This window comes from Cebus imitator, unplaced genomic scaffold, assembly GCF_001604975.1.
Source record: "Cebus imitator isolate Cc_AM_T3 unplaced genomic scaffold, Cebus_imitator-1.0 Scaffold103, whole genome shotgun sequence".
Classification (NCBI taxonomy): Eukaryota; Metazoa; Chordata; class Mammalia; order Primates; family Cebidae; genus Cebus; species Cebus imitator.
The window spans coordinates 1,899,750-1,915,281 of record NW_016107418.1 but is presented as its reverse complement, the minus strand read 5'-3'; the positions used below and the strand labels follow the sequence as shown (position 1 = coordinate 1,915,281).

The 15,532-nt window shown below is 40.8% G+C and overlaps 1 protein-coding gene across 2 annotated transcripts in view; it reads left to right on the top strand.

Annotated features, from left to right (window-relative positions):
- The window catches only part of MTUS2 (microtubule associated scaffold protein 2), a 467,424-nt gene that overhangs the window by 293,546 nt on the left and 158,346 nt on the right, over positions 1-15,532 (top strand). For both annotated transcript variants that reach the window (XM_037741682.1, XM_017537489.2), the window contains exon 5: positions 2,822-2,920. In XM_037741682.1, the coding sequence (XP_037597610.1) occupies positions 2,822-2,920 (99 nt within the window). The remainder of the gene's footprint in view (positions 1-2,821; positions 2,921-15,532) is intronic.

Here is a 15,532-nt window from a genome sequence, read left to right as displayed (position 1 = left end):
CTCTGTCAGTTTGCTGAGAATGATGGTTTCCAGGTTCATCCATGTCCCCACAAAGGACCCAAACTCATCGTTTTTGATGGCTGCATAATATTCCATGGTGTATATGTGCCACAAGCCAGAAGAGAATGGGGGCCAATATTCAATATCTCCTTATCCTTTTATGGATCAGACAAATTATTTTCATTAGTGGTTTGGTTTCTCTCCTTTTCTTTTTGCTTATTAGTTATTATACAAGTAAGTGTGATGATTATAAAATATGGAACTAATGCAGAAGCATATTAAAAAATAAAAGCTCCTAAATCCTACTGCTTAGAAGTAACCAGTATTAAAAGTTTCGTGCCTTTCAGATATTTTTACTTATTTGTAAACATAATACATGTGACATTTTGTGTTATAAAAATGGGATGATATCATGCATGCTGTTCAACTAGCTTTTTAATTTATCATGGACAGTTTTCCATGCCAGTACAATATAGAGCTATAATATCCTTTTTAATGGCTGCATAGTACTCCATGGCTTGAATATACCACAGTTCATGTAACTTATGTTATATATGTTATAATTTATGTTTTTGCACACTTGTAGAAGTGTTTCAAAGAGAATTTATAAAAGTAGAATTGCAGGGTCAGAACTATTAATATTTGCATTTCTGATAAAATTCAAATTGTACTCCATGAAAGCTGAATGGAAACACTGAAAGGCTAAATAAATAATTGTATTTCATTTTCCTTTAAACACAAAACATTAGGTTTAGTGCAGATTTGGGGATTTTAACATTTCCCTTCTCAGCTTTCAGGAGTCTCTGTCTTTCCATATATGTTGATACCTAGAATCAAAGCAGAGTGAAGGAACAGAAGGGGGAGCTTAGCTATATAGTGGGTATCCTGAGGGGGTGCCCATGACTTCAGCAGAGTGCAGTGTCTGGGCTTTCCAGACCTTGAAGGTCCAGCCTTCTGTGATCCCTGAAATCCCTGGGCAGACCTGCTTGGAAGGAAGCCCAAGGTAGGGCAAGGGTCGAAGGGGCACACACTGAGGGGCCACCCCATCTAGGTCGAAGTGTGTGTTCTCTGGTGGGGAAAGCAGGCCCTAAGCAAACAGGCGAGTATAGCATAGATTATTGGGCAGTGACAAACGTTGTGAGAAAGAATGAAGCAGGGACAAGGAAACTGGCAGGTGGTGAGAGGGCCACGTTAGCTGGAGTGCCAGCCATCGTGGAGACCTCGTTGTGCGGAGACCTCCTGAATGAATGGATGAACCACGCTTAAGGGCTAGAGGAAGAATATTCTTGCAGAGGAACTCAAGCCGCAGGAGGAAGCATGGCATGTTTGAGGACCAGCATGGCTGGCATTGTGGTTGGCAGATATGGGCAGAGACAGTGACACAGCAGTGTGTCTATGAGGTCATCTGAGGCTGCATCATCTGATATGGTGACACATATAAATGAAATGATTGCTTAATTAATTAAATGATTGAGATTTCAATGTCAGGGCATGGGGCATGTTGGAAGAGCTGTTCTCAGACACTGTTTGTTGGGAATATGAATTAGTGGATCCTTTCGTTGGACACTTGCATAGCAATACTGCAAAAGAGCAGACTCAGTCCAGCAAAAGGGATTCTGTGCATTTGTCCTCTGAAGATTCTGGCATGTGTGTACAAAGAAAGCAGAAGAGTGTTTATTGTAGCACATGTAGCTATTTCAGCAGCTAAACTTGTAACAATCTGCATGTTCATCCATAAGACGATGGTGAACTATCCTATGTCTTTGACCATTTGTATGATGTGGCTCTTTTTTTAAAAACCTATATATACACTGATAAGAAAAAGATCTCAAAAAAATGTGGGCAAGTAAAAAGAAATTGCAATGTTTGTTTCATATATTTAACTAATAGCCACATTTGTATATGTGTGTATATTTATAAGTACCTAGAAAAATCTTTGGGAGAATAAACACTAAATTGCTAGCAGCAGTTACCTCTAGAAAGAGGAGAGAGGTCTCAGGGTTTGAGGGTGAACGTGGGGTTGACATTCATGGTCTGCATCTAAGGAACATCAGCAAGCTTTGTTTTTAAAATGACGTAACAGTGTGCTGAAGCCAAGGCAGGTTTGGGTTAATCTAGGTCTGTGTGATTTCTCTAAGCTCCCATCCATTGCTCTTTGACTTTCTGACAAAGGTGATGTGGAGCTGAGCACTGTGCCCAGCACACAAAGGAGAAGCTGCACTGTGCCCTGGGTATCGCTGGACATAATGTGAGGAGCTTCTGCTGGACCAGCTCTGGCAGCAAGTTCCACGAAGGCTCAGCTGCATCCAAGAGAGCGAAAAGGCTCTCTAGGTCACCTCTGTGGACCTGCTGCATGGAAATTAATTAGAGTCTGACCGTGTCCCCTGTGGCTTGGCTCCGGGTGATGCCAAAGTCATTAGCAGCCATGTGCAGCTACAACTTCCTTCCCCGTCTTCTGAAAATTTGTTTCGGCAGAGACAGGCAGGCAGACTAAGTTGGTGATTGAGATTTTAATTTCGGATAGTTTGCTCGGGGTCATTGGGGTGGCAGTGACTTCCAGAGAAGGGGGCGTTTTTCATTAAATCAGAGACAGCAGTGTCCTTACTCCTACCCTGACCACTCAAAACTAAATTCACTTTCCTATAAACAAGTGTGTCATTCCTCAAGCACAGGGGGTCATGACCATAGCAACAAATCACCCAAATATATCTTTCGTTGATCTGTTTGAATTTTGTGAAGCTGCCCTTTCCACAATTTATGTTGCCATTTCAATTTTAACTAGCTTGCTTTCTTTCTATTTCTTTTTTCAAACTATACATAGGAACAAAGAAAGAAGCTCAGAAAGATCAAGACACTAATAAGCCCGCCGTTTCATCTCCTAAGAGAGTAGCAGCTTCAACCACCAAGCTTCATTCACCAGGTATTTAAGAAATATGATGTGTTACTTGGGGAGATGACTTGGACTTGGTATTTATCTTATTCAGATGTCATTAATGGAGCAATGCCAGCCCATGTGATTTACATGATTGTTCCAGAGTTTGGCATACATATGCTGATGTTTTCCGACTCCAGATGAAATGAACCAGCTGTTGACATCATTTTATCTTCAAAAAGCAAGATGTTATGCTACATTTAAGTGGGAGAATCTTCTCTGTGTAGGGGCATCTGCTATTCCAATAGCACGTAGAAATAATTTACAGTTATTGAAAAACAGACTGTAAAGATCTATCCTCAAGAAGTAATATTGTCTAAAAAAGAGATAATGGGTATCAAATGATTTGTTAGTCTGTCAGTGAGGAAATGATTTACTTGCATTCAGATATGAATAAACTACATAAGGTCGCTTGAAAGTCAAAATTGTTTATTATGAATATTCCTGACCAGGCATGGTGGCTTATGCCTGTAATCCCAGCATCTTGGGAGGCCAAGACGGGCAGATCACTTGAGGTCAGAGTTCGAGACCAGCCTAGCCAATATGGAGAAACCCTATCTCTACTAAAAATACAAAAATTGGTTGGGTGTGGTGACTCTCACCTGTAGTCCCAGCTACTTGGGAGGCTGAGACAGGAGAATCGGTTGAACCCGAAAGGCGGAGATTGCAATGAGCCAAGATCATGCCACTGCACTTCAGACTGGGCAACAAAGCGAGACTTCATCTCAGAAAAACAAAAAGAATATTCCTATTGTAAGATATTCATGCCATTGTAGAACAGTATGCAATGCAATCTGAAAACCTTTTTTTTTTTTTTGAGGTGGAGTCTCGCTCTGTCACCAGATTGGAGTGCAGTGGCATGATCTCAGCTCACTGCAACCTCTGCCTCCCAGGTTCAAGCAATTATCCTGCCTCAGCCTCCTGAGTAGCTGGGATTACAGGCATGCACCACCATGCCCAACTAATTTTTATATTTTTAATAAAGACAGGGTTTCGCCATGCTGATCTTGAACTCCTGACTTCGTGATCCGCCCACCTCGGCTTTCAAAAGTGCTGGGATTACAGGCATGAGCCACCGCACCCAGCCAACACATTTTCTCTAAGCCCCAAAATAGTGGCCATAATAGCAGCTACTGTTTGAGCTCTGATGTATGCCAGGTACTGTCCTGTGCTCTTTCAATGCCTTAATTGATTCAATGTCCGCAGTAACTCTGTGAGACAGGTTGTATTATCTCCCCTCTCTTTACATGTGAGGACACTGAGGCACAGAACATTTCATTAATTTGCCCAAAGTCACAGGTAATAAATAAAAGAGGCTTGGTTTGAACCTAAGCAATCTGTATCCCAAACTTGCATTCTTAGTTGCTACACTGTTAACCCAAAAGCACGGAGAATAGAGGACTTATTAAAATTTCTGATTAATTAAAAATTTATGGAAAACAGGCCAAACCTGCAAGTGTGAAGGGCAGGAGACAAAGCCTGGTAATTGAGTGAGAGATCAGATCTGAGGACCCTGCGTAAATCTGGAATTTCTAAAGGATAATACCTTGGCCAGATGAACAAAGAAGGAAATCAGCCTGCAGGGGACTGGCAGCTCTGCAGGGGATTGCAGCTCTGGCTCTGAGGGAAGCCACGGATGGGGAGTCCTCCCCCAGGAACCTTTGACCACAAGCCAGCCCCAATGCAGTTGAAGAGCTGGAGTCTGTGCTGCCACTGCTCTGAAAATCCCATTTAAAATGCTGTAGTGCTTATAGCTACTTAATCGAATTAAATGTGAAATCATTATACACAAAAGGAAAGAAGCCACCATAAATAAGGTCCTTATATTCTACAGAAAGGGTAAAAATAATATGTAGTTTTAGACTTAACAATGTTAAAATAGTTGTTAAAATTTCTAAGACAGCCAATAAAATACATATGTTGTTCTGAACCAGTAGAGGGGAGAATGTTGGAATGAGGGATTTAAAAGATTCAATCAATACAAAGGAAGGAAAAAGAGGAAAAGAAGGAAGGCCAGGAGGGAGATGGCAGAAATTGAAAGCTTACAGTAAGATGTTAGAAATGAACTCAAATACATCATAATGACTATATGTGAACTAAGCTCTCTAAACTAAATCAAAGATTTACATTACCAGATCTGGGCGCACTGCCTCACACCTGTAATCCCAGCACTTCGAGAGGCTTAGGCGAGTGAATCACCTGAGGTCAGGCGTTTGAGATCATCCTGGCCAACATGGTGAAACCCTGTCTCTACTAAAAATACAAAAATTAGCTGGGCGTGGTGTTGCGTGTCTATAACCCCAGCTACTTGGGAGGCTGAGGCAGGTGAATCACTTGAAACTGGGAGGCAGAGGTTGCAATGAGCCAAGATGGTGTCACTACACTGCAGCCTGGGTGACAGAGTGAGACTCCATCTCAAAAAATAAATGAATAAATAAAATAGTTTTTAAGAAATAGATTACAAGACGGCATTCGCTTATTAAACAGTCAAAAAGTATGTTTTAAGTGCATTTTATATGCTGTAAAATCTAGCTTTAGATTGTTTCCAAAGTATCCTCCTAAAATATAAAAAAATTAAAAATGTATAAGGATGGAAATATTAATATTTATACCAAAAAAACTAAATTGAAGAAAGTTTGTGGCACTATAATTGGGAAACATCTCTATTGTGGAACAATGAACAAATATTAAACTACCCTTTGTTTAAAGTATAAAACTTAGTAAGTTTTGTCGTGTGTACACAGCTGTGGAATAACCACTTCATGCAAGATAACACACATGTCCACCAACCTTCAAAGTTTTCTGGGACTCCTTTGTCATCCCACCTGTCTACCATTCTATACCCCCACCCCAATCCCCAGACAACCACTGATCTGTTTGCCATTAGATATTGGTTGGTATTTTCTAAAGTTTTATATAGATGGAATCATTTAATGTGTATACTAGTTTTACTGGCTTCTCTCAACGAAATTTAGATTCATCCATCTGGCAATAACCAATTCCATGTTACTGGTGCATAGAATTCTACTACATAAGTATCACTATTTATTTATTTGTTGGTGGAAATTGGGGCTTCCCCTGCTCCAGAATTTGGGTATAATATGTAAAGCCAAATCTTTGTACAAATATACAATATTTGTACAAATCTTGGTATGAACATCTCCTTCCATTTCTCTTGGGCAAATATCTAGGAATGAAGTAGCTGGGTCATATGGTAGCTATATGTTTAACTTCTTAAAAATGTGCCAAGCTGTTTTCCAAAGTGGTTGTACCATTTTACATTTTCAACAGTAGTACATGACAGTTCCAGTTTCTCCACATTCTTGCCAACCCTTGACATAATCAATCTTTTTTTAATAGACAGTCTAATAAGTGTGTTATGATACCTCATTGTGGTTTTAGTTTGCCTTTTCCTGATAACTAATGTTATAATGTTGAGTATTTTTCTATGTGTTTGACAGCTGTACATGTTCCTTGGTAAAATATCCAAATATTTTTCCATTTTTTAAATTGGGTTATTTTCTTATTTTTGAATTTTGAGAGTTTTATATTCTGGATGTAATTCTTTTTTATGTTTTTAATTACTATAAATTTTGTTAATTTACAAAAATAGTGTTAATTTTCCACATATGAAAATACATTTGATAATAGAAAATTCCAAATTCTGCCAAAATATGTTTAAAGAGGTGCATTTTGGCCAATATGAGTAACCACGGCCCAGGTCACACAGTCTCAGGAAGTCCTGATAAAGTGTGCCTAAGGCAGCCAGATTTCAGCTTGATTTTATACATTTCAGGGAGACGGGAATTGCAGGGAAAATCATAAATTAATATGAGGAAGGTGTACGTTGGTTTGGCCTTGAAAAGGCCAGACATCTCAAAGCAGAGGGCAGGGGACATCGTAGGTGGGTTTTAGGGATTCTTTAGTTGACAATTGGTTGGGAGAGTTAAGCTAATGTCTAAAACTTGAAATCAGTAGAAAGGAATGTTTGAGTTAAGATAACGGGGTTGTGGAGACCAAGGTTCTTAGTATGTAAATAAGCCTCGTAGGTGGCAGCCCTCAGAGAGAGTAGATGGAAAATGTCCCTTTCCAGACTTCAAAGATATCAGGCTCCCAGTTAACCTCTTCAGGTCTGAGAAAACCTAGAAAGGGTGAGGTCTGGCTACCTTAGTGGAACATTAATCTGATGCATTTTTTTTCCCACAAAAGACAGCTTTGCAAGGTCATTTTAGTCTGATGATCCCATGGCAGCCATTTCAAAATACGTTAAATAAATATATTCTGGGATAAAATCTTTTTTACTTCCTTCAGCATCTGCAATCTGTCATGTTATGCAGTACACCGGAGTCAGGTCGGAAAGTAAGCTGCATTATATAGGGCTCATAAAACCTGTCTGATGAGATTTTATGGTTTGTAGGGCATGACACCCCCCCCCCAGGTCCCTTAAGTAGGAATTTGGGCAAGAGAAAAAGAAGGTCATAGTCCTCACAATTAAGAACTATTATTTTGTGTTTCACACGGCTTATTATATTTGTAAGTGGTAGATAATTATAGATTTCTGACTTATTATATTTTAATATACCTGTTATTTTTATTATACTTTAAGTTCTGGGATGCATATGCAGAACGTGTAGGTTTGTTACATAGGAATACACGTGTCATGGTGATTTGCTGTGCCCATGAACCCATCACCCACATTAGGTATTTCTTCTAATAGTATCCCTCCTGTAGCCCCCCCACTCCCTGACAGGACTCAGTGTTTGACATTCCCCTCCTTGTGTCCATGTGTTCTCATTGTTAAATTCCCACTTATGACTGAGAACATGCAGTGTTTCGTTTTCTGTTCCTGTGTAAGTTTGCTGAGAATGATGGTTTCCAGCTTTATCCATGTCCCTGCAAGGGACATGAACTCATCCTTTTTTATGGCTGCATAGTATTCCATGGTGTATATGGAATACTTTGCACATATGGAATAAAGCCACATTTTCTTTATCCAGTCTAACGTTGATAGGCATTTGGGTTGGTTCCAAGTTTTTACTATTGTGAATAGTGCTGCAGTAAACATATGTGCCCATGTGTCTTTACAGTAGAAAGATTTATAATCCTTTGGGTATATACCCAGAAATGGGTTTGCTGGGTCAAATGGTATTTCTGGTTCTAGATCCTGGAGGAATCGCTACACTGTCTTCCACAATGGTTGAACTAATTTACACTCCCACCAACAGTGTAAAAATGTTCCTATTTCTCCACATCCTCTCCAGCATCTGTTGTCTCCAGATTTTTTAATGATCGCCATTCTAACTGGTGTGAGATGGTGTTTCATTGTGGCTTTGATTTGCATTTCTCTATTGACCAGTAATGATGAGCTTTCTGTCATGTTTGCTGGCTGCATAAATGTCTTCTTTTGGGAAGTGTCTGTTCATATCCTTTGCCTACTTTTTGATTGGGCTGTTCATTTTTTTTCTTGTAAATTTGCTTAAGTTCCTGTAGATTCTAGATATTAGCCCTTTGTCAGATGGATAGATTGCAAAAATTGTCTCCCATTCTGAAGGCTGCCTGTTGACTCTGATGATAGTTTCTTTTGCTGTGCAGAAGCTCTTTTGTTTCATTAGATCTCATTTGTCAATTTTGGCTTTTGCTGCCATTGTTTTTGGTGTTTTAATTGTGAAGTCTGCCCATGCCTATGTTCTGAATGGTATTGCTTAGGATTTCTTCTAGAGTTTTTATGGTTTGGGTTTTGCATTTAAATCTTTAATCTGTCTTGAGTTAATTTTTGCATAGGGTCTAAGGAAGGGGTCCAGTTTCAGTTTTCTGCATATGGCTAGCCAGTTTTCCCAACACCATTTATTGAATAGGGAATGCTTTTCCCATTGCTTGTTTTTGTCAGGTTTGTCAAAAGTCAGTTGGTTGTAGATGTGTGGTGTTATTTCTGAGGCCTCTGTTCTGTTCCATTGGCCTGTATATCTGTTTTGGTGCCAGTACCACACAGTTTTGGTTACTGTAGCCTTGTGCTATAATTTGAAGTCAGACATCATGATGCCTCCAGCTTTGTTCTTTTTGCTTAGAATTGTCTTGGCTATATGGGCTCTTTTTTGGTTCCATATGAAATTTAAAGTACTTTTTTCTGATTCTGTGAAGAAAGTCAATGGTAGGTTGATGGGAATAGCATTGAATCTGTAAATTACTTTGGGCATTATGGCCATTTTCACGATATTGATTCTTCCTAACCATGAACTTGGAATGTTTTTCCATTTGTTTGTGTCCTCTCTTGCTTCCTTGAGCAGTGATTTGTAGTTCTCCTTGAAGAGGTCATTCACATCTCTTGTAAGTTGTATTCCTAGGTATTTTATTCTCTTTGTAGCAATTGTGAATGGGAGTTCACTCATGATTTGGCTCTCTGTTTGTCTATTATTGGTGTAAAGGAATGCGTGCGATTTTTGCACATTTATTTTTTTATCCTGAGACTTTGCTGAAGATGCTTATCAGCTTAAGGAGATTTTGGGCTGAGATGATGAGTTTTCTAAATATACAATCATGTCATCTGCAGAGACAATTTGACTTCCTCTCTTCCTATTCGAATACCCTTTATTTCTTTCTCTTGCCTGGTTGCCCGGGCCAGAATTTCCAATACTGTGTTGAATAGGAGTGGTAAGAGAGGACATCCTTGCCTTTTGCCAGTTTTCAAAGGGAGTGCTTCCAGCTTTTGCCCATTCAGTATGATATTGGCTGTGGGTTTGTCATAAATAGCTCTTACTATTTTAAGAAATGTTCAATCAATACCTAGTTTATTGGGAGTTATTAGCATGAAGGGGTGTTGAATTTTATCAAAGGCCTTTTCTGCATCTATTGAGATAATCATGTGGGTTTTGTCGTTGGTTCTGTTTATGTGACGGATTACATTGATTGATTTGCATATGTTGAACCAGCCTTGCATCCCAGGGATGAAGCCAACTTGATCATGGTGGATAAGCTTGTTGATGTGCTGTTGAATTCGGTTAGCCAGTATTTTATTGATGATTTTTACATTGATGTTCATCATGGTTATCAGCCTGAAACTTTATTTTTTTAATGTGTCTCTTCCAGGTTTTGGTATCAGGATGATGCTGGCCTCATAAAATGAATTACAGAGGAGTCCCTCTTTTTGTATTGTTTGGAATAGTTTCAGAAGGAATGGTACCAACTCCTCTTTGTACGTCTGGTAGTATTTGGCTGTGAATCTGCTTGGTCCTGGTCTTTTTTTGGTTGGTAGGCTGTTAATTACTACCTCAATTTCAGAACTTGTTATTGATCTTTTCAGGGAATTGACTTCTTCCTGGTTTAGTCTTGGGTGGGTGTATATGTCCAGGAATTTGTCTATTTTTTCTAGATTTTCTAGTTGATTTGCATAGAGATGTTTATAGTATTCTCTAATGGTAGTTTGTATTTCCATAGTGTCAATGGTGATATCTCCTTTATCATTTTATTGTGTCTATTTGATTCTGGTCTCCCCTTTTTTTTTTTTTTAATTAGCCTGGGTAGCAATCTATCTACTTTGTTAATCTTTTTAAAAAACCAGCTCCTAGATTCATTGATTTTTTTTTAAGGGTTTTTCATGTCTTTGTCTCCTTCAGTTCTGCTCTGATCTTAGTATTCTCTTGTCTTCTTCTAGCTTTTTAATTTGTTGCTCTTGCTTCTCAGTTTTTTTAACTGTGATGTTAGCATGTCAATTTTAGATCTTTCCCACTTTCTCCTGAGGGCATTTAGTGCTATAAATTTTCCTCTAAACACTGCTATAGCTGTGTCCCAGAGATTCTGTTATGGTGCATCTTTGTTCTAATTGGCTTCAAAGAACTTATTTATTTCTGCCTTAATTTCATTATTAACCCAGTATGTATTCAGAAGCAGATTATTCAACTTCCATGTAGTTGTGTGGTTTTGAGTGAGTTTCATGTTTTTCTTTTTTCTTTTCTTTTTTTTTTGAGACAGAGTTTTCCTCTTGTCTCCTAGGCTGGAGTGCAATGCCATGATCTTGGCTCATTGCAACCTCCACCTCCTGGGTTCAAGCAATTCTCCTTCCTTAGCCTCCCAAGTAGCTGGGATTACAGGCATGTGCCACCACACCTGGCTACTTTTTGGTATTTTTAGTAGAGTCAGGGTTCTCCATGTTGCTAAAGCTGGTCTCGAACTCTTGACCTCAAGTGATCCACCTGCCTCAGCATCCCAAAGTGCTAGAATTACAAGCATGAGCCACCATGCCTGGCCTTGAGTGAGTTTCTTAATCCTGAATTCTAATTTGATTGCACTGTGGTCTGAGAGACTGTTTGTTATTATTTCTATTCTTTTGCATTTGCTGAGGAGTATTTTAATTCCAGTTATGTGGTTAATTTTAGAATAAGTGTGATGTGATGCTGAGAAGAATGTATAGTCTGTTGATTTGCGGTGGAGAGTTCTGTAGATGTCTATTAGGTCCACTTGGTCCAAAGCTGAGTTCAAGTCCTGAATATTCTTGTTAATTTTCTGTTGTGTTCATCTGTCTAATATTAACAGTGGAGTGTTAAAGTCTCCCACTGTAATTGTGTAGGAGTCTAAATCTCTTTGTAGGTTTCTAAGAACTTGCTTTATGAATCTGGGTGCTCCCATATTGAGTGCATATATATTTAGGATAGTTAGCTCTTCTTGTTGCATTGATCCCTTTACTGTTATGTAATATCCTTCGTTGTCTTTTTTTATCTTTGTTGGTTTAAAGTCTGCTTTATCAGATACTAGAATTGCAACCCTTGGTTTTTTTGCTTTCCATTTTCTTGGTAAATATACCTCCATCCTTTTATTTTGGTGCATCTTTGCACGTAAGATGGGTCTCCTGAGTACAGCACACTGATGGGTCATAACTCTTTATCCAGTTTGCCAGTCTGTGTCTTTTAATTGGGGCATTTACCCAATTTACATTTAAGATTAATATTGTTATATGTGATTTTGATCCTTTCATTATGATGCCAGCTGATTATTTTGCCCGTTAATTGATGCAGTTTCTTCATGGTGTCAATGGTGTTTACAATTTGGTGTGTTTTTGCAGTGGCTGGTACCAGTTTATCCTTTCCATATTTAGGGCTTCTTTCAGGAGCTCTTGTAAAGCAGGCCTGGTGGTGACAAAATCCCTCAGCATTTGCTTGTCTGTAAAGGATTTTATTTCTTCTTTGCTTATGTAGTTTGGTGGGATATGAAATTCTGGGTTGAAAATTCTTTTTTTAAAGAATGTTGAATATTGGCCCCCACTCTCTTCTGGCTTGTAGGGCTTCTGCAGAGTAATCTACTGTTAGTCTGATGGGCTTCCCTTTGTGGGTAACTTGACTTTTCTCTTTGGCTGCCCTTAACATTTTTTCCTTGATTTCAACCTTGGTAAATCTGATGATTATGTGTCTTGAGGTTGCTCGTCTCAAGGAGTATCTTTGTGGTGTTCTCTGTATTTCCTAAATTTGAATGTTTGCCTGTCTTGCTAGGTTGGGGAAGTTCTCTTGGATAATATCTTAAAGAGTGTTTTCCAATTTGGTTCCATTCTCCCTGTCATTTTCAGATACACCAATCAAACATAGGTTCGGTCTTTTCACATAGTCCCATATTTCTTGGAGGCTTTGTTTGTTCCTTTTTATTCTTTTTTCTCTAATCTTCACACTTTATTACATTAAGTTGATATTCAATCTCTCATATCCTTTCTTCTTGATTGATTTAACTATTGATACTTGTATATGCTTCACAAAGTTCTCATGCTCTGGTTTTCAGCTCCATCAGGTCATTTATGTTCTTTAAATTGTTTATTCTAGGTAGCAGTTCCTGTAAGCTTTTCTCAAGGTTCTTAGCTTGATTGCATTGGGTTAGAACATGCTCCTTTAGATCGGAGGAGTTTGTTATTACCCACCTTCTGAAGCCTACTTCTGTCTATTTGTCAAACTCTTTCTCGGTTCGGTTTTGCTCCCTTGCTGGCAAGGAGTTGTGATCCTTTGGAGGAGAAGAGGCGTTCTGGTTTTTGGAAATTTTAGCCTTTTGCGCTTTTTTTTCATCTTTGTGGATTTATCTACCTTTGGTCTTTGATGTTGGTGACCTTCAGATGGGGTTTTTCTGTGAATTTTTTTTTGTTGTTGATGTTGATGCTATTCATTTCTGTTTGTTAGTTTTCCTTCTAACAGTCAGGCTTCTCTGCTGCAGGTGTGCTGGTGTTTGCTGGAAGTCCACTCCAGACCCTGTTTGCCTGGGTATCAGCAGTGGAGGCTGCAAAACAGCAAGGACTGCTGCCTGTTTCTTCCTTTGGAAGCTTTGTCCCAGAGGGACACCAGCCAGATGCCAGCCGGAGCTCCCCTATATAAGGTGTCTGTCAACCCCTGCTGGGAGGTGTCTCCCAGGAGGCATGGGGGCCAGCAACCCACTTGAGGAGGCAGTCCGTCCCTTAGCATAGCTTGAGCAATGTGCTGGGAGATCTGGGTGCTCTTTTCAGAGCTGGCAGGCAGGAACCTTTAAGTCTGCTTAAGCTGTGCCCACAGCACCCCTTTTCCCAGCTGCTTTATCCCAGGAAGATGGGAATTTTATCTATGAGCCCCTGACTGAGGCTGCTGCCTTTCTTTCAGACATCCCCTGCCCAGAGAGGAGCAATCTAGAGAAGCCGTTTGGCCACATCAGCTTTGTGTTGCTGCAGTAGGCTCCACCCAGATGAACTTCTCAGCGGCTTTGTTTACACTGTGAGGGGAAAACCACCTACTCAAGCCTCGGTAGTGGTGGACGCCCCTCCCTGCACAAAGCCTGAATACATCCCAGATCAACCGCAAACTGCTGTGGTGGCAGCGAGAATTTCAGACCAGTGGATCTTAGCTTTCAGGGCTGCATGGGGGTGTCAGCCACTGAGCTAGACCACTTGGCTCCCTGGCTCCAGCCCCCTTTCTAGGGGAGTTAACGGTTCTGTCTTGCTGGCGTTCCAGGTGCCACAGGGGTATGAAAAAAAAAAACTCCTGCAGCTAGCTCAATGTCTGCCCAAACGGCCAACCAGCTTTATGCCTGAAACCCAGGGCCCTGGTGGTATAGGCAACTGAGGGAATCTCCTGGTCTGTGGGTTGCAAAGACCATGGGAAAGCTTAGTATCTGGGCTGAAATGCGCCGTTCGTCATGCAAGGTCCTTCCAGGCTTCTCTTGGCTAGGGGAGGGAGTTCCTCAACGTCTTGGGCTTCCCAGGTGAGACAACACCCCATCCTGCTTTGGCTTGCCCTCTGTGTGCAGAACCCACTGTCTAGCCAGTCCCAGTGAGATGAGCCATGTACCTCAGTTGGAAATGCAGAAATCACCTGCCTTCTGTTTTCATCACACTGGGAACTGCAGACCAGAGCTGTTATTTGGCCATCTTGTGAGCTATCCTGCCTTTTCTTCCAATAATTCTTTTTATTATTATTATTATTTTGAGACAGTCTCGCTCTGTTACCAGGCTGGAGTGCAGTGGCACAATCTTGGCTCACTGCAGCCTCAACCTGCTGGCTTCAAGCAATTCCCCTGCCTCAGCTTCCTGAGTAGCTGGGACTACAGGCGCCCACCACCGCACCCATCTAATTTTTGTATTTTTAGTAAAGACGTGGTTGTACCTTGTTGGCTGGGATGGTGTGGATCTCTTGACCTCGTCATCTGCCCACCTCGGCCTACCAAAGTGCTGGGATTACGGGCATGGGCCACCGTTCCTGGCCTCTATAATTCTGTTATGAGATACATGATATGCAGTTTCCCCACACAGCCTAGGACTTGTTTCACATTCTCCTAACAGTACATTTTGAAGAGGTTGTTGTTTTTATTTTTCACGAAGTCGAATTCATAATTTTTTTCTTTTACAGGCTCTGTTTTTACTATTATCTAAAAAAATCTGCATAACCCAAAGTCACAAAAATTTTTCCTTTCTTTTCTTCTAAAATATATACATTTGTAGGTTTTACATGTAAGTCTATGGTACACTTGAGTTAATTTTTGTATATAGTGTGAGGTGTGGCTTGAATTTTTCTTTCTTTTCCTGCTTAAGGATATGCAACTGATTTCTATTATTTTTTAAAATAATAAAGACACTATTATTTAAAAGAAGAAATATTTACTATACAAACTATGAAAATGGAGGATACGGCTGCCTCCTGTTCCAGGGAGAAGGCAGAAATGGGTGGGCAGGGGAAAGGGAAGGGTTTTGAGAGCGACAAGCTCTCTTCAGCGGGGGCTCCACAGGCTAAGGAGAGGCAGGGCTGGGGCTGGCAGAGTGGTCAGCTGAAGCGGTGGGCAGTGCCCTGGTGGGCTCAGTGGCTCCTGTGGGAGTGAAACGGGTCAGTAGGGTGAAGGAGTCTGGAGGCTCAGGAGAAGGGCCCCTGACTCTGAGCCGGGCTGCAGTCTGGGTGTGCTCAGAGGTGCATGGTCCCCACCCCGGGGCGGCTCCCTTTGTGGGGTAGGAAGGCCCAAGACACGGAGGCATTGCTGCACCTGCTCCTAGAGCTCCCGCGGTGGCCGCTGCGACTGGGCTCTGGACGGAGTACTTCCTGCAGTGGGACGGGCGGCGGGCTATGGGAAGGCTGAGTCTCCCCGAAGACACTGCTGCGGGAGAGCGGAGGCTTCTCAGCG